The following is a 23,433-nucleotide window of genomic DNA, read 5'->3' as shown; positions in this document are numbered from 1 at the left end:
TAACATTTTGGTACTTAAAGCTTAGCTACGACAAGTTATTGCTGGTTTTTTAGTATCAATTTTATGTCAACAAATGCATCCATTATCATCACTTGACAAACCTTTCTTGTCAGGTTTGTTTGTCACCAAACGGGTTTATTTTGCCCGTTGTCTTTTGGTGACGGTCATTTATTAAAATAACGAAACTTTTCGCAAATCAACCCTGTATAGCAACCTAAAAAAAAGGGTTTGTTGTAATAGAAAATGGAAAATGCCACATTTCGAATAAATAAGTATTGTAAGAATGAATAAATTTTCGAAAAACAACTATTACAAAATTGGGCAACTATGGAAGGATTTAGGTCCGGTTGTCCGGTTATCCGGTTATCTGTGGGAAACCGGAGCTGAATTCTTACAATATCGCTCTCTAATAACACTACCAAACAGTGATAATATATTAGTAGTATTGTACAAAATTTCATCCCATACTTTTCCAGAATTATTGCTGTTTAAAACTTTTTTCGAAAAATGAATTTTGCATATGCCAATGTTTTTCATTCTTTGACCTATATAAGAGACCACTCTCTTAAACTTCTCTTTCTCTCTCATTCTTTCTTTTAATCCTGTTGTTGTTCCGTTTTACCTACTTATTGAATTTAAATTACAAATTAAAATTTTGTCCTTTATATTTCGTCTTTTAAAGCAATCGATCAATAATTTAAGAAAATCTGATTGATATTTATTTGATTCCCGCCCGATTTGTTCCTAATTTGTTTAATTTGAATGGAATTTAAATTTATGATTTGCTAGGAAGTTGTAACCCTTCGTTTCCTTTCACGTAAAACCAACGGCATATGACGTTACCACGTAATTTGTAATGTATCTAAGCAATTTGGAAGAGATGATGGTACTTCCGTCATTTATAGGAAAAAATTTTAAATCTTTAAGTACAGTAAACTGAGGGAATATTTTTAGGTAATTATCTATCCATTGTCACATACAGATTACTTTTTCCCAACAGGGCAAATATCTTATCGGTGACTTTTTCTTGTCGATAGGAAACTTTGACATTTTCCCAATAAATTAATACATGAAAAAAAAAGGGAAGTATGGAATTGCAAATAATTTGCAACAATCGTCAATGTTTTTTACCAAAAATAGTTTGCTTTTTTTGATAAATTTTTTAATTAATCATTTGTTTTTCTCTTTTCATATTATCATTCAACGATAAATAATAGGAGAAAAAAGTTGGAAATAAAGCAATCAGCCAATTTGGATCTGTTAAAGATAGATAAAAGTTGAAAAGTGGAATATTAAAAGAGAATAAAAATCCCATATTATGGTCAAATTAATTAACAAATCAAATATAATGAGTGCAGAGAAAACAAGATTAGTCCCGAATCAATTTCAGGTCTCTAAATCCATAGGTATGTAAATTACCGGAATGTATTGAGAAGTTTGATTATTTAATTATATGTATTTTGCTTCATTTACATTTTCTTTTTTTTTTTAATTTAATTTCATAATAATATATTCATTTTTCTCCTTTAATTCATTCATAAACTTTTACATTTGCAATTGAGAAAAATCTATTGGAAATATAAAAAGAACAGGACTCACTATTGCTTTCTGCTCTGAGAAAATATTATCCTGAGATTTCCGGAAGAAAAATAATAACTTAGCTATCAAATAATCAAATTATCGATGACTAGTATTGATTACAATGCTCATCCGAGCGTTAAAACTCCCGGGAATGTAATCCAACATGTTTTGGTCTTATTTACATCATACTACCAATTCCTATATCATGACAGAATGGTTATAATGCTGAAAAATTTAATATAAATTAATTCTTTTTTATGACACACACAGAGACAGACAAACACAGACACAGGCACACATACATAAATTTCACATATGAATGTTTCTATTGTTCACTAATAATTTTAACCAGGCTGAAATGATCCGTGAAATTATTTTTAAATGTCCCATTTTATGCAAACATCTCTTTCCCATTATTGCCATCAGCAATGGATGCAATATTTGACAAGAAAATATTTCAAAAATTTGAATGAAAACTTCTCATTTCAACAACTCCCTTTTCAAGGACTTTCATTATGTTGCATATAAAAATTAAAAACTTTATGTAAATTTAATAAGTTTAAGATTATAAATCATTATTAGTTTTTATTGTGTTCATTGATAATACAATGCTATCATACTTAAGTATAAATTTGCATATACAAAACCATTAGCTAAGTATATTTGATAATAAGCAATTCATGCAAATCCTTTCTTTTTTATCTTTCCATTGAAACTAAGAAAAATTTGTGTTTTTTATAGTTAACTCTTATCTTTTAATTAATAAATTAATTGTTTTAAATGTGAAATTATTATTGCTAACATATTTACTACAAAAATATTATTTATTAAATTAATATGCTTAAAGTATAGTTATCCATTGAAATTATGCTAATTTATGCTTATTACTGATCATTTTTTACATTTTTATCATAGAAAATTCATGTATTTTAATGTAAATTTGTATTTTCAATTTCCTGAAATGAGATTTTTTTTTTCTCCCAAATTTTTGATATGATATTAATTTGAGGGACTGTACCGGAGCACTGTCAAAATTTTACGGTCATTTGGTGGCGATTGCTGCAGAATGACAAAGTCAAAGTCATTTATCATTGTCTCCAAGAGATTCATGACTTTATATTTAACCATTCATTCGCCTTCTGATTTGAGCTTTTTTTTTTTTGAATAGGTCGCATCATTTACCGCTAGTTGCCGATTCACTTTATTATTATCATAGGTAAGCATCAGTAGTGATAACTGAACTAAAAATAATTTACTTTCAGTTTCCATGCCATAAATATGTCCTATTTAGTGCTATTAGTTCATTAGAATGCTAATAATATGCTAATTAGTTTCATTACTAATTTACAGTAGTTTTAATGATATTTATGAGTATGATTAATTTATAAGGATGAAAAAAGATATGATATAAGTTGAGCTATTAAATCTTGAAAAAGATAGGAAAGTGATCATCAAATATGCTTTGCAACTCCCTACTTCAATAACTATTTTTACTTCTCTGTCCAAATTATGACTAAATTCATTTGCATAATTAATTAATTGCTATTAATTTCAATTTGAAATCAATGTTATAAGTTAATTTCTATTCATTGGTATTTTACTCATTGCTTTCATTTCTAAAAAAATGAGAAGAATTTGAAATTATCCTTTAAGGAATGGGAAAGATTAGTTTTTTTATAAATTTGTAAAGAGAAATTGGTGCAAATATGTAGTAAATGATAAAAGAATGCTTTTTCATAGTTCAACCCACTTTTGTAACCTTTGAACTTCCTTTTTCTCCTTTTGATTCCAACCTTCCAACAAATATAATCCTTCATTTCCACATAAATTGACAAACGAAAACTTATGCAATGATTCTAATGATTAGTAATAGCAGTACTGATAAAATAAAAATGCTAGTGATGATAACAATGATAATAACATGGTTGATAATAATGATTACAACATTTATTGATGATATCGATATAATAATGACAGCGATAACAGCAATATGTTATTACAATGTATGAAAACTGTTCACATCATGATTACTGTTATTACTAATTATTATTGTTATTATCATTACTTTTATTACTTGATCACGTATTATGAGACTATGTTATCGTAAACTAGTTATTAATATTCGGTAATAAATTCACTCCAGTAATGTTTTTCTTTCCAAAACCGGTCCTGTCATCATTTGTGTCAACCGAATGTTTTCCTTTTGCTAATTGCTTTCTCATTCCTTATCCCTTTCCTATCAAATTACCGTTAATTAAATATTTTTAAAATATCAATAACCACTGTTTTTTGAATATCAATGATTGTTAACAAAATATTTTTGTTAAAATCCATATCAAGTAAACCATAATTGTTTCACATCTCAAAGATACCAGGTGTTTATTTCAAATATATGATAGAATTAAACTCCTAAAGTGATAGGAGAAGTGATTACAACATATCAAAATTCAAGGGATGTAAATAAAATCAATGATATGAAAGAATTTATTGATAAAGATATCATTAACTTCTTAAAATTAATTTTACTCCTTCAATAACCTTATAAAATAGAAAACAATTGAAAAGAATTAGGAAAGAAATAATTTGAAGGCCATTTTACAAACAAATCCTGTTCTTTTAATTTCCTCTGTAACAGAAGCATGATCGTTATGTGACTGTCATCACATATATACACCCATATACATATACACATACACACCCATACACACACATACAGACATGTATATTTCTTCAAATCAAAACGACTGCCGGTGACAACTTCTTCCCGTAAATAGCTCATCAATTCTTTAATCGATTTCATCTTCTATATATTTCATACTGATATTTTAGTCTTATAATTATCACACTCTATTCGATACATGATATCTATTGCTATTTATCACCAGGACCATTATCATCATCATCATCGTCATCATCATCATTATCAACAGCAGTCGTCTAAAATCATTTGAAAAATTAAGCCTAGTTACGGTAACTATGCCCAATGTTTGATATAAAAAGAATTCTTGAACATAAATCATAATCAACCTGATTAATATTTCACAGTATTTTACTTAGCTTAAACTAAACTTCTAGAATACATTCTATTTAATCATTGTCGGTGTTACAGTATAATATGATAAATATATCATAACAAAATCCTATTAAATTATTTTGAAATTTTAAAAATTTTAATCAGACTTTTTATATTTTAATACATAACAATGTTTATCAAAACTGATAACAATATGCTAATGTAAATTTTGATAATTAATTAAAACATCTGATATGAAAATATTTTAATTAATTATAAAAGATTAGTTTTGCATTTTGATGATAAAAGATAACAAAAAGAAATTTGAATAAAGAATGTTTAAAACAGATTAGAAGTAATATTAGTATAAATAGGATCAGAATTGTCTATCCTTCATTTACAGTTTAGTTTTTCCTCTTCTTGATTCATTCGTTCTTGACCTATATAAATCATATCATTCCAATCTTTTTTCCTTCTTCATTACCTGATATCCAACTTCCTTCCTCTCTCTCTCTCTCTTATCTTTCTTCTTTTCTTTTCATCCTTTTCCACCTATCTATTTCAATTTCATTAACTATTCGTTCTATTTTTCCTCGAGAATTAATACATGAACTTACTATTACGCACATATATCGACATCCAAGTAATTATTCCTCTACCATTTTCAATACATCATTCATTAATATTCTTAATTTTATGATTATTCTTATCATTATCATTCATAAATTTATCATTCATCTTCTCAATACATTTTTAATTATATCTATAGAAAATTATAACTTTCATAGAAATGATCATTTGAATACATTGTGTAATCTTGGCTCGAAAAATGTGAGGTTAAAGGTCTAAAGGTAATCATCATTGACATTTGACATTCAACATTAAACGTCTTCACGCATCCATGTCTAGTTTTGATTTCTCTAGGTCAACATCAATATATCATACTACAAAAAGAGTATTACATTTACAAATTGATCGATTAATTAATTAGGCGTTTCTCGATGAATCATAATCTTTAAATTGTGCAAATTTAATTTAAACTTTAATAGGCTTCAATTCTTTGCTATGGTGGCAGCACCATTCTGCCGATGTCGAGTACTTTATATCGGTAGTGCTGTACCAACAATAACCAAAGATGGACTACAAGGAATTCAACAACCTTTACGTGAACGTTATCCAATCGGTGGTAATGCTGATACAAAAGGGATTGATTCCTGGTTTGTGTCACATTTTTATCTGTCAACTTATATTTAATGATCAATGAGCATTATGTATTTTACGATTATTTATTACTTTTTCAAATTTTTAAAAAAGAATTCTATAGGCTTTTCTTTATATTTTATTAATAAATGAATAAAATGAAATCGTTGAATGGTTTGTTGAATGATTCGATCATGAAAAGTTGTTCAATTTGAAAGCATTAGAATTTAATATTGTAAAAGTGCAAGTTTTTTTTATCAATTAAATTTTTTTTTATTAATTAGTAAAGAAATTAATAATTAATTTCAGGTTATCAGTATGGTCTAATGGTTTGTTATTAGAATACATTGATGGTGATAAAAGAACTGAAACGGCTTTTCATCCAATTAATTCCCTACACTATTGTGCAGCAGTACGATATGTAAATGTAACCGGATATGCGATTGAAGGAGGTGGAGAACGATTTCTTCCTTTAGATTCACCATTTGCAAATGGTGAGGATAATCAACATCCACCAATTTTTGCTGCTATTTTTAGGAGGACAACTGGAATTAAGGTTAGTTCATCTTTTTTGGGGGAGGGAAGGGGAAAAGGAAAAGATTCTTGTTCCGGAAACTTTGATCAAAAAAACTGTGTTGAATCTTATAAGATAATATAGGATAATTCAATATCATCAAGTAATAACGGACAATATGACCTTTTAATTAATTAAAAACATACTTACAATGATACATATATATGTACATGAACTTATTTTACACTTTAAAATGAATCAAAAAAAAAAAGAAAAAGATAAATACAATTTAAACACTAAGCAACAAAATTTATGACATTTTTAATTTCAACAAAATTTACAACAAATTTGGTATGCCAAGAATTTACTCGAAATGGTATCATATATTTGAAAAATTAGATCAATTGTCATAAGCATGATGACATTGAACTTACTTTTTACTTATTAAATGAACTTTAATGGTTATGCAATAATCTTAAATCTGATAATAACCAATAAATCAATAATCTTAAATCTGATAATATGATAATAATTGTTAAATGTTTAACAATTAAGTTTATTTACAAATTTTCTAATTAAATATGAAAGGATCATTTAAATATTCAAATTTCTCACCTAGAATGATTCAAATTTCAGGTGCTAGAATGTCACGCATTTATATGTACAAATGCAAAAGCGGCAAATGCTCTCGTACGTTGCTGCTTCCATGCGTACGCTGAATCAATGTATATTAAGTTAGATGAACGATTACCCACTTTAAAATCTATTAAGGAAGCTAGTAGAAGTGCTAGTCCACCAAGTGAACCACTTCCAAGGTTTTTTTTTTATACTTATAATTAATTAGGCTATATAGCAACAATGTTTTAAATTAGGAAATAATTCTTCAATTCTTCTATTCTAATAATGAAATAGTTATGAGCAAATTTGAGGCGTAAAAATATTATGAATTTTTTCATCAAATTGATATAGGATGCTTTTTGGGGAGTAAAGCTATGGTAAAATCAAAAAAAAAATGTATTAAAATGAAATATAAATTAGGTAGAAGTTCAATGGTTCTGGTAATTTATAATTAATTTAAATTGAAATAATTGAATGAATTTTAGTGAAATCGAAGAAATAACGGCAATCGAAGATGACAAAGATTTGGAGCAACAACGATGGGCTGAACGAGCAATCGGTAAAGAAGCCTGGGAAAGGCGGCAACAATCAGGTGAATATGATTCGGCAAGTATATCTTCATCCATTGCTAATCGTTTTCGAAACAAAAAGCAAGGTCGTGATCGAACAAATGGTTAGTCTCATCGAATTATTAATTCACGAAATTTGAATAATTGACTGCTTCCTGATATACGGCGGTAATGACCTGGAATTAGCTCTTCTTTTCTCCAACAATTTGCATGTTTTTTTGGCGCTTCCAAATTATTCTGTAAGTATTTCATTCCGAGAAACAGTTTATCGATTCCAAATTTATACCAAATAAAATTTAGGGGAAAGTCTCATTGTTTGGATTTCTGTATGTTTCATTCAATTTAAGAAATGTCCGAAATGGTTTCGAAACTCTAAATGCCATTTACCGTATTTATTTCAATTCATTCAAATGGGTTGAATATGCTTGTAATAAAATGAATTAGCATCTGAAAATCAATACTATCCGGATATTTGATATAAGATAACCGTCGATATCATATATCCACTTGTCTTTGTTAAGCTTTTAGCTATCCATCGGTGAAGTAGCAGAGTCTTGACCTGTATGATATCTTGTTGTTAAATAATCATAATTCGACCTGTGAATGTCCACCGTACAGTTTACTGATGATGATTAGATCAATCTTCTTGTTTACTCAAACATCTTACTCATTTCACTAATTATAAGTGCTACCTGGGATTGATAGCTTCGGGATTGATAGCTAAATCAATTGTTTTCGTTCTGCTTCTTTACCAAAACATACAAATATAATTAATGAATTGGTAGAAGCTAAACAAACGATTGATAAATTCAATAAGTGTCACACTCTGTCCACCAGCATCCCTCATCCTTGAATTCTCCTTAAATTTGCTCAAATTGTGGCGTTAATGGGCCAATGCACCATTTGCCAAAATCATTTTGTTATGAATCGTTGAATGAGAAGAAAAATATCAAGCATGGGAATGACCAATTAATGACCAAAGAGTCTCCTTTTTTTGAAGAAGGAGAGGAAATAAGATTTTGGACCATCGATCAAACTGATAATCAGAGTGACAATAGGAAGTGGTCAACAAGAATCTGAAACTAAGTTAATCCATAAGCCAAAAAAGAAAGGGAAAAGAATAAGGAGGGAGAAGTGTTGTTATAGTAGCTTGGGAGACGATTGTAATGTGATTAAATGTCAAGGTCATCAAACCCTTTAATCAGATATGATAAATCAGGCTGGAATGATGGACAACTTTGATGGGGATGAGATGAGCATAAACAGCGAAAAGTTTGCTATCGTAAAACCTATTCAATAAATTTATTTTCTATCGCATAAAAGTAAGATACAATAGCTGAGGTATCTATTGTTAAGCAATAAAAAAAAGCAGTTCAAGGACTGACACTTATTTCTTTCTTTCTTTCTTTTTGGCAATTTTTGAAAGATTTTTACATTCAAAAATCTTTCAAATTCCGTTTCATTTCATTTTAAAATTAATTTTGCTAAATATCTTCAAGAATGTATAATAAATATGAAAGATAAAAAGCTTGTTGAATATTTAATCAATTTGGTCTAAAAAAAATAATTTGAATTACTTGAAAAGTCGGAAATCTCATCAATTGACCCATACTAATTCTTATTTACAGCAATTAATTATCATTCAATAATTAGTTTACAAGTAGTAGAATTCGTTTGAACTGTATTTCAACCATCTGAAATTAGCTGCTGCTATATTCCGATTGGTTAGTCTATTAAAATTCCAATTTCAAGTAAAAAATATTGATGAAGTGATTTCCCACAATTCGAATAATAGTTATCTATGAATTACGATAGTGTAATAATTTGCATGCCGTTGAACTTAAGAATCACGTTCATGCAGCATTTCACATCGTAAAAACGATCCATCCTAAAACTATACAGATATATTAAGAGAGAGAGGGAGAGAGAGAGAGAGAGAGAGAGAGATGAGAAGGGAAAAAGAAAGAAAGGGAGACATTATTATCAGTCATTAGGAGAATATTATCAACAGTACAATTTGTTGGTTCTTTAGGGGTAAAGAAGGAGACGCGTTTTGGACAGTCATCAGCTACCCATCGGTTTATGTTGTAAACAAAAAAAAAAAAAAGAAAAAAACTATCCATCAGGAAAAAGGTTGGAGAGACAAATAATTAAAAGGGTTCATTACAATGTGAATTTTTAAAAATTCTTAGTGTCACAATTAAGAATTAAAAAATTTTCAATTTAAACTTGTTTCAACTTACATGAAATGATTTTCTCTTTTTTTTTAATTTGAATTTGTACTCTTGAGTTAACACAAGAATTAAAGTGCTAACAATTAAGTATCCTTCTTAATTTTCAAAAAATTAGCCATTAGATTAATCTGAAAAGAATTTCAGGTGTTCAAGCTTTGATACCCTATGCAAATGGCATAGATTCATTTTCACAACGGGCGGGTAGTGACATTGGTATGGTATGTGGTGATGGCGGTAGTGAAACACCATGTCCTGGTATGCAATTATTGATTTTTACCGAAGATTTTGGAAAGCATTAAATAATCAAAATTGTATTTACAAATTACAACTATGATCTTATCAATCTTAAAACTATTGTCTTAACATTTTGAACTAAATTAACAACAGGAAGTGAAATGTTGTAGAGGTTTCAACTTTGCATATTTAATTAACATTTACCGCTGATTTCATCTGATATACTGCCGCATTTATTACTAACATTAGAATAATCCTCATAGAGTGGAAATAAATGTTTTGATATTTCAGGCATGTATCCAGGCATGTTACCGCCACACTTTCGTGGCGGATCATTGCCATTATCGCACATGATCCCAGCACATCCACTAATACGGCCACCATTATTTGTGCCATTTCCGCCACCACCGCCACCACCACCGCATTTACTACCACCAATGCATCGTCTTATGCCAATGATGGGAGCGCCACCTCCACCAAATTTTGGTTAGTTTCTACAATTAAATCTACTTCTGATGATTAACAAGATATATCGGTTGATTACCGAATAAATTCAAAAATATCATGTCATTACTGTCATAATTCTAGGAATGCCACCACATTTACCGCCTGGTATCTATCCTCTCCCGCCTCCACATTTCGGTTTACTACCGCCACGATTCATGGCTCCATATGGGCCAATACCATCGCCAATAGGACGGCCACGAACACCACCTGACGGACCAATTATTACTGGTCCTGAATCAGTCTATGGTACGCTACCAAGGAGACTGGCTTATGAAGAGCCAATTTATATGCCCGGAAATGCACCCTATATGCCGCCACAAGCGAGCTATCAACCGGGAAATTACCTAACGGATCAATACGACACTTATTATGATTCGTTGAAAAGGCAACGCAGCCAACATCACAACAACAAGGTTAGATGGCCGGCCGTGATTTTTGGAATTAACTTCAAGATTAATTAAATATTTTTAGATAATTGTTTTGAAAATCTAACGAATATTATACTAAATTTAAATTTCAACAAACGCAAACGTTCGAACCTTCTTTTGGTTACGTCTCCTGAAATGTAAATCGAAGGATTCAATAACAAGGCTAGTAGTAAGCATTACAGAATTTATAAAGCAATTAATAAACGGAATTTCGAGTATGAAATTGTAGGGATCAGCTGGCGCTGAATCTCAGACGAGTTCGAGGCGTGTGGCGGCTACATCAGAAAACGACGGATCATCGCAATTTTGGGATTCATACGAAGCTAGTATATATCGGAAGCCACACTTAAATGAGAAGGTTAAGAGTTTTCACCTCAAATTGACATGGTCAATGTGCCATATCATTAAGGGAAGTTAATTAATCTTAGTCTTATCACTGTTATTCACATATGCAAAATGATTGTGCTGCTATCTTCTTGCACAAATTTAAAAAATATGAGGAAGAACTGAAAAAAGTAGTATGCATTAAGACTTGAAAGGTCAAAAGGCCAAATAAATTTCAAAGAATTTGTAAATTAAGTCATGAATAACAATAATAACCCTTAAGTAAATGTTACGAGTAATCGGTATATTTTATAAGTCTAAGTTATTAAGACTCATCTTTGATATGAGTCTTGTTTTCTTTTTTCTACAACTTAGACTTCTGAAAACATTCGAAAGGAAAGAAAAATCCAAGCAAGAATTATCTTGCTCTTCTTCACACCAAATCAGCATATAAATTACTCAAATGAATCTGCGAATCCTTTACATAAATTATTAACGATCACTTACGTGTTCCTCATACTTCATCACTTATAAACTATAAACAAATAAGTAATTAATTAGATGAGATAAAAGTAATTAAGAATATATTCATATGTGGTAGCGAGTGCATAATTCTTTGCAAATGAAAAAACAAGTAGTTTTTAAAAAAATAAGAAAAAATAAAAAAACTAAAAAAAAAAGTCTGAAGTAAAAAGAAAAAAAAGCAATTTCCCTCTCTATATCATATATTTTTCATGCCTTATATCCCTACCAAATATCCCACTATTTTATATGCCAAGCAAATATTCCATTGCATTATTTGTTGAGTAATTATTTGCTAAACAAATTTACTTTTTATATTCATTTAAAATTTTACCTCATAAAATATCGAAATGAAAAACATTATTACAGGCATTCTCAGCAACCGCACGTTCAATGTCAACAGCAACAACTATTGTAACAGCTACCAATCATAATCATCCTAGTACAAGTACCACTAATCATCATTTGAATACAACCACAGGAATGGGAATTGGTACAATTGATATTGTAGCAAGGCCTGAAACACCACCTGCTGATTATGATACTGCATTTAATGAAATGCATATCAGTGATAATACCGCTAACAGTAAACAACAGCAACAACAACAACAACAGCAGCGTCCCACTGCTGTCATTTATTAAATAATTGTTTAACTGAATGTGGACTATGTAAATTTTTCGAAATATTAAAGAAAGTTTTTTTTTTCTTTGAATCCAAAAGTTCACAAATTTAGCAAAAGTTTCAACAGGAAATATGCTATTAAAATATGTGCTGGAAAGTTTCCTTTTTACAGAACTAGATTTAAAAAATTCAAAACAAAAATTCTCTTTTTCCTCTCTCTCTCTCTCTTAAAAGAATACTTTCTTAGTAATATATATAATTAATTAATGTAAAATTAGGAATGCATGCCATATCTGCTAAACGTTACAGTATTCTTTCTTCAAATACCATTACTAATAAAATTGTCCATGCAAATAGAATTCAAAAATAATTCCCTTTAATGCTGAATCAATTTACCATTATTTCTTCTTCATACATTCATCATTTACTGTGATATATCAAAACCATGACTGAAGAAGTATTATCTTCATAAGATTTCTTCCTATCCATTATTCTCTATCTATCCCTGTTGTTTTAGCACTATATGATTATTATCTATTACCATCCGATTACCCATTATTCTTACATTTGTATGAGATAAAGCCAAACTATGCCATATATTTTCCACTGTCCCAAACTGTTAATCTATCAGTTGGCTGGGTCTCATAGATGTTTGCTTGCTTTGTACTTGTCATCCTGCAAAATTTAGCTGTTGTCACATGCGTGCAATCCCTACTTGCATGGTCAAAATTCCGTATCCTTACTGGTTTTACTAATAAAATGATGATCCCATGTTTTCATAACAATAATAATTACAATCATTGTACGAACTACTGATGCACATTCATCCAGATATATTTTTATGTAAAAGTAGAGTGTGTCAAAATCATTCTTTCACAAATACCACAAGAAGTGATTTGACGTTAACTAAATTTCACTGCTATCATTTTCCACCCAATGAGTGGTGCGAACATCCTGTATTCCAGTATCACAAACGATCAAATTTAATCTCTAAGAGAACACCGGCAAATTTTGCAATAGATGGATTTACTGAATAGTTTAATTTGAGGTTAAGGAAAGAGCATATTACTAGACTTTATTAATATGAATTTCTACAAAATATGTTTTTGTTATTCGTCTTTATCAAAACATAAACAGCCTTAGTTTATATAATAAGCCTTCTCCAGAATTGCTGAGACTTTATCGATTACGTAGATTACACTAACACTTCAGAACTCTATCATATGATTTCAAATTCGTTATTTCTGGTAAACATTTAAATGACTTCAACATCAGAAGATTATCATTCGAAGTCAGACTGTATTTAAAATTATCGAAATTGTTAGATATTAAAGTATTAGAGATTTTTGAGTAATATTTACCTGAAGTCAACGTTTAGGTAGTATTTGTTTTAAAAAAAGAAAAACTAATATCCAGTACCAGCTTTTAACAAATACATTAAGGAATGCTAGCAGATGGAATGAGACAGCAAATACAGTAAAATAAGTACTCAATAAAAGCAAACTACTATGCAAAAAAGAAAAAGAACGGCTGATCATAAATTATCGCTAAAACAGTTTCCCGTCATTCAAAGCAAGGAAAGTGCGATAACGGTACAACAGTGTTTCAATAATCCGCATAAAAGATGCATACAACATCAAAAAGCCATTCTATTTCTATGTTTGACCAACATATAAACGATTTGTATGAGTTTATAATAAAATTTCTCCAACTTCAAGAAGAAATAATGAGCTGATATATTTCATTCATATTCGCTGTAGCTGCTGTATGACGTGATTTCAAAGATAGCTGAAATTAAATGAAAAATAAAGCAAAGTATTAGTGCAAAAGAAAAAATAATGGAAGGAAAGTATTACAAAAGTGCGCAAAACTATCATTAATAGGACTGATTTTGCGATGGAAAGGAGAATTGACCCTCATTTCCCCAGCAAGAACTGTCATTTGAGCACTACATTAGCATATCGATTTAGTGAATCCTGAATCATAAAGAAACAGAAAAAAAAATGTCTGAACCATAAAGAAAAAAAAAATTTACTGTAAGAGGCTGTGATACTTCCTGCATTTTAAGCTCCGAAAGAACATAAATCTGATTGGTATACTTGATGGAATGATAGAGCAGCTCTTGTCCTTCTACATTTCGACGAGCAACTGTGAATACATTGTTTTGTTGCAGCTTAGTACATATGTCATCTGTAATGAAAAGTAAATAATCCCTGCAAGGAACTAAAAAGCTGAAGTCTTTGGCGTTATTTGAATGTATTCAACTGAAGATACCTATCTTCTCCATCTACTTACTTGAATTATAAAGTCTTGATTTACTTTACTAGTAGCTCTATTGTTAGACATCCTATCCTGAGGATGAAAAGTCATTTCTCCGATTGTGCCAGGGAATCTAGTGCAACAGACACCAAAACAAAAGTTTTTCGAAATACTAAATAGGCGGGCTGAAACACGAAAAGAGCAACTTCAATAGTACCAACTATATCCACAATTACAGAAGACTACTGAAAATAAAACAGGAAGATACTGTTGTCATCTTAAATTTTAACAGCCCTCTCGCACACTTTACTTATCAACTAAATATTTTGACCAAGATTGAATAGTAAGTAGCATAGTTAGCACCAAGTATTACTAGTTTCGGTTCTTCTATTAGTCAGAAATCAACCCAAATAAAACCATTTCACGATCGTCGCCTTTAAAGTTATGTGATGTGTACTTAATATGTTAATATAAAAACCTACTTCTGAATAGACCGAATGCATATGATATCCACAAATATTTCTAAACTTAAATTGAAATTACACTGACGTTTCTAACCCAATTCATAAATAGCACTGAAGAGATCAGGATGAGAACTAAAAGTTAAAAATATTAACAAACCTGCGCTAAGACCTTTGACATTATTGATGGCAAACTGTACTTCATTTTGTTCCGGTATTTCTTTCCACATTTGCAGGAAATCTCGTTTATCCATCTGACCACTTTCATCAAAATACATGTTGAGCGGTACGATGGTGGCAAAGTAGAACACACCAACGTCATTTTTTATAGCCACCTGAAATTATAAAAAATACAGAGGCATGGAGATTGACCAGGCTATTGGGACTCTTCCAAAGAGTAGTATAATCGAATGAGTACAATATAAATCCACTTCGAAAGAGTATTGAGTGTAATATAATCCATAGTATTATCCATTTCATGCTGTCATCCAACATTTACTTTAAAAATCCAGCCAACAGCTGTTTTATCTATGAAGAAAAACGAAAAGGCAATCAATTTACTAAAAATCAAGTTGGATTAACATTTGCTTTGGCCTGTACTGGATGCGAAGATAAATGCAAAAGACGTTCCTGTAAATGGCTAAACAGATATATCAAGCACCTATAAAAAAAATCCATAACTGTTAGTAATAATACCAGAAAAGCAACCCCTATCACGTTAACGGATGCACTTCGAAAAATGATTATCACTTTTGTCGTATAAAAATCGCACTAAAACTAACACTACCACTTTAGTTCTGTTTTGACTTTAAAGTAACCTTCGATCCTGATCTCAACCATCAGGCAATCTTAATAATGGACATATCTTTTTATAAAACGGCAACAAAACAGTTCAAATGGTGAACCTGTAAATTGGTAAGAGGCTCCATTTTCTGCACTGGGCCATTCGTATGACATGGAAGTGATGTTTGTGCTGACTGATTAGGGTAAAGTGGTGAATTTATTTGAAGTGGCTCGGCTGGAATTAAACCAAACCTAAAGTATATAAAATTTTTACCTTGTTTTAAAAAGTACCTAATGCATTAGTTTTTTTTTTTAAATCTGTTTTTGTCTTCTGAATGATTTTCTTTCCCAAAATTGGTCAAGTAACCTCAAAATATTTACTAATAAATTAAAAGCCGGAATAGTTTCAGGATGTTCGTCTCTCAGACTCTCCCTCTCCCAAAAAAAAAAGTTTAAGAATGTACGATTTTTACTAATTCCTAATAAAATGTTTCAGTGAGTAAAACCTAAGAAAATTAAGTGAGTTTCAACTATTATTAGAAGTATATTTTGTAAAAACTACAAACTTTTATATATGTCAAGCAGCTTTATCAAAATGCCTTTGATCAAGTATTACTTACGAATTTTTATTAAATTGGATAGCAAATCCAGTAAAAGGTTGCATTGCGCGATTCGTAAAAATCATATCCATGTAAATTTGTCCACCACGACGAAAGAAAGTTCCTTCGATTTGTGTGCCCTTACCTTTACTAGCCTCCAACCAAACCTGAAGTTTTAAAATGATCAATTTCAGAAACCATAATAACCGAAATAAGAGAAAATAGAAAGGGGTTTATGCACATGAATGGACAGCAATTTTGAACATACCAGACTGCAATCATACCTAGCGTTATTAGTTAAATTTATGTCAGTTAACAAATACCAGGAAAGAAAAAGTGAGCTCAATTGCAACTCCTGTTGTCAAATATCTAGAAACACAAGAAAAACTCACAGTTTTTGGAGCCACATATCCCGTTTGACTAGAGAGAATTGGTGCCCCCATTATGGATCCACCAAAAAGGTCATTCAAACCGGTAAACGGATTGGAAACGGCGGTAGTGATTGGAGCTGATGTTACAAGACCAGCCGAGGGTGCTAAACCAGTTGATGGAGCTGTCATCTGAAAAAGGCTGCGAATATCGTTCCTTTCAAATAAATATACTCAGTCCATTAAGATTAGGTTCAAAACTGAAAAACTTTCAATGTCCGACTTTTCTTTATCTTTAAAGAGACATTTCTGAACTGAATAATGAAAAGCAATCAATCTTGTTGATTACCCTATCCAAACAAATGAAACAGCAAAAACAAACTTGTGCAAAAGAAAATGGAGGTGCAGGAGGAACAGATACTGGTGTAGGAGCACCAAAAGTCCCTCCAATATTTGCCTGAGGAAGTGATATTTGAGTTGGTATTGTAGGCGGTGAACTTGTCCCCCCAACATCACCAAGCAATCCATCAGATCCAAGTCCTAACAAGTCGTCCAGACCGGAAGACATCGGTGCTGGCTGGTATGAGTCCATACCTATATTTCAAGTTAAAATGAAAAAGTGATGCAACTGAAAAATCTTCTAAAATGTAGAACATTTCAAAATTTGCATCTCGAAAAATTTAAATGAAGCCTAAACTGAGAATTTTTTTGGGCATTCTACATACTATGTACAAATATATTATATTACCATGCGTAGTGACGCCAGTAGTTGGTACCGACAAGTCAAGTGATAAAAGATTAGCGATTAATGTGTCTTGAGACGGTATCACTGTTGGTGCTTGTACTGTGTCTGTTGTACCACTTGGCCGATTCGTCGAATCACCAGCTTCTGCCACGGCCTGAATCGCTCTGAAATATTTATATAAAAATAAACATGAATATTTAGATTATGACTTTTAACACCAACAAACCAATCTGAAAGAGACTGCGAACTCGCGATAATTACTCACAACACTCCAGAAGAAATTTATCTTAATTTTATCACACTTCTCCTTCATGAATAAAGTGCATATTGGGGGAATGAAACACATTGCGGTAAAAGAAGACAAGAGGTGCTACTCAAGGTTTTGAAAAAGCGAAGAGTATACATAACAACACTATGGGGAACATCATTAATGGTGGGTAAAAAATGAGTTGATTGAGAATTAGGTCTTTGAGCAAAGAATTTTTTTAGACACAATAAATTCATCGTTTGAAAAATCAAAACGATGAAGAGTCCTGCTCATATTCCCAAAAATAAGTAGAATAAACTAATTCCCTTCGAATAACTATCGCATAAACATAAAAATGATATCAAATTTCGTTTTGGGTCAATTCCAGCTTAGACGGGCTATCACATCATGCATGTGACCAACAAACCTTACTGTTCCTTTCATTATATCTATCCTCTAGTTAAGAACAAAAGCAGAAATAAGAAGAGGAATAAACGGAATGCTTTGTAAGCTAGAATCATTTAGAGAATAATTACATATACTGGAATAGAAAAAAATCGTGGCATTGCCAAAAGATGAGCTGCAATGAATGGCCGTATAAACCCGCCAGCACAACTTAAGCAGAAAAGTTTAAAACAGAATTGCGATTCACCAAAATTAACTATGCTCCAGCCCGAAAGAGATCATATACTTCTTTCTACTTTCTTCAAGCCAATTAATCAATAAGAAAAGAGCAGTAGACAGCTCTTTTTATCAAGTTACAGAAAGAGTTTATGCCAACCCCGTAACAGCATTTGCGGTCCTCAGAGGATGCTTCGTGATATCAACGAAAGACGACGGTGGTTTATGGTAGACAGATGCTAGCGAACCAATGTGACAAACAAGTTGATCCAACAATGACGGCTCCAACAAATCCGTTTCCTCCGAAATAAGCGGTTTTTCAGCTAACACAACCTAAGTGAATTTGGAAGTTGTTAAAAAGTAAGAAAGAAACTGGGAAAAAAACCCATTCGCTACCGGTATATCCCCGTCTTAGAATTGATGATCAAACTGTCAACATCCGGTTTTATCCGCGTTATCCATACGCTTCCAATGACAGTCCTAACTAAAGATAAAAATCGCTGTTATCGAATTTAAAGCAGAGAAATTTTACGGAAAAATAAATCTTTCACATTGAATATTACTTCAGACATAATATTGATTTAAGATTTGAGAGAATTTTAACAACTGCTAATGAACAAAGAAATTATTGCTATATCTTTTTGCACTTTATATAATGAGAGCTATTTATTACCCGAATTTTTGAGACATGTTCAGATTCCTCGTTAATTCACCCTCTTAAATCCATAGTGGAAATTAAATTATCACCTCTTTTGCAGCAGCTGGATCCGCACTTAACAAACGCCAGTAAATATATCCACGATCACGCAAATCTGGATTATCACTATCTTGAGTTGTCAAAGACAACACACGTTGAACGAGCTGCTGCGTTTCACTCGGCCGTTTTAAAAATAGCTTAACTACTGCCGTAAGCAATTGCAGTTGGACCTAGAAGGATAAAAAAATCCAACTTTATGGAAAAGCGTAAAAGTTGTATGTCGCAATATAAATTGGAATTCACATAAATCACTACGGATGGAAATTTGCACCAGCCCACATATTATTTAAAATTAGAAGAATCAATACAAATTAAGATCAGTTTTAGGTAAAACAAAACCAAAACGCGGAAACTTTGCAACAAATTTAGGCAAAGAGTTCTCTCATTCCGAGCTTTATATGCATGATATGGCAAAACAATAGAAGAGAGCATGAAAACTTGAAACTCTTCACTCTCACCTGCGTATTTTCATCATGAAAACCTTCAACAAAAGATTCTAGTAATTCATCGGCATTATCTATACGTTCTGCATATTCTCCAATGATCCAAATCATTGATGCACGAGCTTCCGGTTCATCCAATGTATCCAGATTCTCACAAAGCGTAGAAATTATACTTTCATATTTGTTCGGATATTTACGGAAGATATCCTGAAGTTTTCAAATTATGACAGAATCAGATAAAATTCTGCGGTAGAAAAATACTAGCAGGTAATATAATCCGTAAAATTGGTAAGAAAATTGCATCGTTGTAGGTTCGAATATTAGATCAGACCATCCTATAAAGTCAATGTTGCATATTTACAAATGCTGGCATTTTTGAACCTCAAATGTGGATTAGACCTGTCATTTCAAAAGTAAAATTGTTTTTTCATGACTTTCACTTTATGAAACTTACTCGTTTTCTTCATCAGTGGTTTGTTTGTCTAAAATCAACTGAGAATAATGTTTAATATTTGAAATGATTAAAAAATAAATGCGCTTTACATCAAAAGCTAATTTTTTGTACATTATTACAAGTCGGAGAAATGATATATTTTTGCTAATACTAGGCAAAATAAAAACCTTAATAACAACAACGGCCTCCTGAACGACATAATTCACTTTAGTCTGAATTAAATCCAACAGCGTGCTAACACATTTCTCAGCACTCTGTTCTACTTTGATCGCGCAACGGCCAATTGCACGAACTGCCTTCCTCACAAAATCAACATCCACTTCTGTCGCATACCTATGAAAATTACGCAGATTTTGGTATGACATAGCAAACTGTTTTTGCTATCAAAGCTTTTAAAAAAGAAGAAGAAGTTTACTAATTTTCAAAAATAGAACATGACAGACTCAGTATTCACATTCACACCACAAGGGCTATAAACGTCTATTTACGGAGACTGCATACTACGCTCCACCCCCGATTTAAACACAACAGATGTTCCTCTGACTCGTCTGAGGAGTACAATCACAAAGCACTGAAATGTCAAACATGCTTTTACATTTCAAATCGTTCTTCCCAAATAAAAGTCGACAAAACTTACAGAAAATAGTTCAGGCTATTTATCCCGAAATCTAAGTTTAATGTGTATCTTACTCCTCATACAGTTTTCTATCTACTAAAGGAGGTCTGAAAGATACCTCAACCTTTTTTAAATAGTAAATGAAATGAAACACAACTTTAGCCTTAGTTACGACTAAAGCTGCATCTATGTTTTTGTACAAAATCAATGAATGACTTCACTGGCTGTTTGCTAAATAACATATTTTAAATTAGATTTCGGTAAGCAATTGTAATGAAGTTACTCTTTTAGCTCGCTTAGTACTTGATTGATATTATTTTGCTGAGCAAGACGAATCATTATATCAAGCTTCTCCATTTTCACGTATATTGGATCGTTGTATTTCACGAAGAATACTTTCATTTCTTGTTTCAAGATTTCTGGCCTACAAAAAAAGGACTGAATTTGGGGGAAGTTCGAAAAACATCTTGCCTTGACTTCAATCACTTCATTTCGCCTAAAACAGAAGACTCACTTACGAAAAGTCCAAATTTCGTTCAATTTTACAATCTTTATTAACATGAAGTCAATGGCGCCTAAAATTTGCTAATGACTTTAATTCATGAACCTACTATAGACGAACCTTTTCTGCACTATCAAGTTGATATTCCGCAGTGCTACATACTGAATTTCAGGTTCAGCAGAGAGTAATGTAACCATTGGTGGTGCAAGTTTCTTTGTTAGTTGACCAATGAATTCCGAACTTTCCGGCAACATTTCCACTAATTTCATGAGGACTTTCACAGTCGATAAAACAACGGCAGCATTCGCATGGGCCAAACGAGGGCTAATACGCTCACAGATGCTGCAATACGCATCATAATGAGTAATCACACTTGATAGTAATCGTACTCTATGTTTCGATATATGATTCAGGAGAATAGTGCAATAAGTGTTACATAAAAGCATGTACAAAACTGTTTCTCAGTATGGGATATTTACAATCTCTGTTAAGCGTGAACACTCAAACAATGTAAGGACTGTATTTGTATCTACAAAAATGAAACAGACCAATCATTTCATTTAATCAGCCCTTAAAAAGATGATAAATGAAATGGCTGCGAAAGAAAATCGACCTGAAGCAGGTATTCCAAAAAAAAGCTTCATAGTTGCTTGGTCATTATGATTACACCAACTCTGGCTTAAATTCGAGCGACTTTTGACGATATAATGTCGACATAACGCCAAGAAATGGTAAATTTGTTACTAAATACTGACCTAATTTACAGGTTTTGATATAGGCTGTGTCGGTATTGTTAGCGTATGAAATATTATACAGATTTGTTTTTAAAGGTTTACAGAGGTTTAAATTAGATCGTAATTATGAATTTCCATCATTTTGAATTATTTCTGACATATCATTTTGTGGCATGTTGTATGTTCTTAATTTTATTCGCCAAGTATTTTTGTATTTATATGTTAATTGAAATTAAGTAAAACTTCCGTATTTGAGTTGACACTTGCCTCCAATATGCAAACCAAAAATCGATCTTTTTGTGTCAATAGCTTTAGAAGAAAACAAACTTTTGCGCTTCGCGTTCATCTTTTGGTTGATATGACGAAAGAGCATCCAGAATAAATACTTGTCCCCACTCAGTACATTCATTTAATGCTGTTAGCAACTTATTTATAGTTTGCGAGTTGATTTCGATAAGGACATGTGACTCATTGATTTCTGCCAAAGCTGCTACTGCATTTGCTACTACCTGAAACACACTCCAGGAAAAATGAATGTCTTGAATTGAGTCAAATCATTATCTTACAAACATAGGAAAAGATACAAGACTGATGGAAACAATAGCTTGATAATTCACAATTAACTTCGATTCACACTACTAAACAGTTCTCCATGCTCTTGATATGAATCCAGTGCTCGCTTAACTCCAAAGCATTTATCAAAGTCGCATTCTGATGTTCTCATCAGACACTGAGCTTAATAAGAAATTTTCTACTTCAAACTTTTAAATCACAACGTGAAGAGAGAAACAAAATAATAGCTGTAATCCAGATTAGCATATTTCGATCACCAGGTAAGTCTTTGTGATGCTTTTATTTGTTTCAAATAGCATAAACTACTAACTGTAAGTGTATATAAAAGCTTCCGATCAGTATTAATGGGTACTGAAATTATTTTTTCGTGAAAATATATTGCAAAGATACAAATATTTTTAGGACGCTAGTTATGAAAAAAAAGAAAAACAGACCATAGGATTTGAATCACTCAGCAAATCATTAAGCAAATCGACGAATCCTTGATCCTCCACAAGTGAAGCGTTGATATCATGCAATTTTGCGACACAAACTGCCGCAGTCTTGCGAACATATGGATCTTCATCCTTCATACATTTACGCAACGGTTCACACAAATATTCCGTTATCTGAATTTTCAAATCAAAATTTAGTTCAGTCGGATGTTTTTCTTGAAGAAAATTTCATATTTATCTGAAATCGTTATTTCTGTTACGCCGGCTGGATAACTTCTACGCAAATCCGAAAAATACCAAAGTTTTCGACTTAAATATATCTTATTCGAAAAAATTTACTTTGTCAACTCGTATGCAACCCATCGTTCGTACAGCTAATGCTCGGATAAGCGGATTTGGATCCTCACAGTCCTAAAAAATATTTCCTTCTATATTTTTGGGAAAAAGTACAATGTAAAAAACGATTGAATC

General features: G+C 31.5%; 2 protein-coding genes across 2 annotated transcripts in view; one reads left to right on the top strand and one right to left on the bottom strand.

The window, feature by feature from the left end:
- The first annotated feature begins 5,641 nt into the window (after nt 1-5,641).
- LOAG_16455 (extensin) lies at nt 5,642-12,464 on the top strand. Its single transcript, XM_020449107.1, has 9 exons — nt 5,642-5,811; nt 6,104-6,350; nt 6,945-7,123; nt 7,412-7,599; nt 9,874-9,984; nt 10,255-10,449; nt 10,552-10,883; nt 11,128-11,256; nt 12,114-12,464. The coding sequence occupies exons 1-9, from the start codon at nt 5,660-5,662 to the stop codon at nt 12,384-12,386; spliced, it is 1,806 nt and encodes a 601-aa protein (XP_020307420.1). The 5' UTR covers nt 5,642-5,659; the 3' UTR covers nt 12,387-12,464.
- A 1,143-nt stretch (nt 12,465-13,607) lies between these two features.
- The window catches only part of LOAG_16454 (APB-1 protein), an 11,446-nt gene continuing 1,620 nt past the window's right edge, over nt 13,608-23,433 (bottom strand). Inside the window, exons 5-20 of the mRNA XM_020449106.1 lie at nt 22,963-23,136; nt 22,283-22,464; nt 21,342-21,563; nt 21,003-21,143; nt 20,271-20,436; nt 19,665-19,856; nt 19,197-19,376; nt 18,610-18,782; nt 17,585-17,745; nt 17,219-17,430; nt 16,861-17,028; nt 16,490-16,635; nt 15,992-16,121; nt 15,247-15,421; nt 14,402-14,556; nt 13,608-14,154 (exon numbers count right to left, since the gene is read on the bottom strand). Of these exons, the coding sequence (XP_020307419.1) occupies nt 14,080-14,154; nt 14,402-14,556; nt 15,247-15,421; nt 15,992-16,121; nt 16,490-16,635; nt 16,861-17,028; nt 17,219-17,430; nt 17,585-17,745; nt 18,610-18,782; nt 19,197-19,376; nt 19,665-19,856; nt 20,271-20,436; nt 21,003-21,143; nt 21,342-21,563; nt 22,283-22,464; nt 22,963-23,136 (2,652 nt within the window). The 3' untranslated portion in view covers nt 13,608-14,079. The remainder of the gene's footprint in view (nt 14,155-14,401; nt 14,557-15,246; nt 15,422-15,991; nt 16,122-16,489; nt 16,636-16,860; nt 17,029-17,218; nt 17,431-17,584; nt 17,746-18,609; nt 18,783-19,196; nt 19,377-19,664; nt 19,857-20,270; nt 20,437-21,002; nt 21,144-21,341; nt 21,564-22,282; nt 22,465-22,962; nt 23,137-23,433) is intronic.

Source organism: Loa loa (assembly GCF_000183805.2).
Source record: "Loa loa unplaced genomic scaffold supercont3.4, whole genome shotgun sequence".
Classification (NCBI taxonomy): Eukaryota; Metazoa; Nematoda; class Chromadorea; order Rhabditida; family Onchocercidae; genus Loa; species Loa loa.
The sequence above is the reverse complement of the archived record's forward strand: the minus strand, read 5'-3'. Positions and strand labels throughout refer to the sequence as shown.

Bases quoted from the DNA above. Each gene is read 5' to 3' on its own strand.
- LOAG_16455 (XM_020449107.1), top strand. From the start codon at position 5,660: ATGGTGGCAGCACCATTCTGCCGATGTCGAGTACTTTATATCGGTAGT. The intron at 5,812-6,103 runs GTTTGTGTCACA...AATTAATTTCAG, and splicing joins ACAAAAGGGATTGATTCCTG to GTTATCAGTATGGTCTAATG. The intron at 7,124-7,411 runs GTTTTTTTTTTA...AATGAATTTTAG, and splicing joins CCAAGTGAACCACTTCCAAG to TGAAATCGAAGAAATAACGG.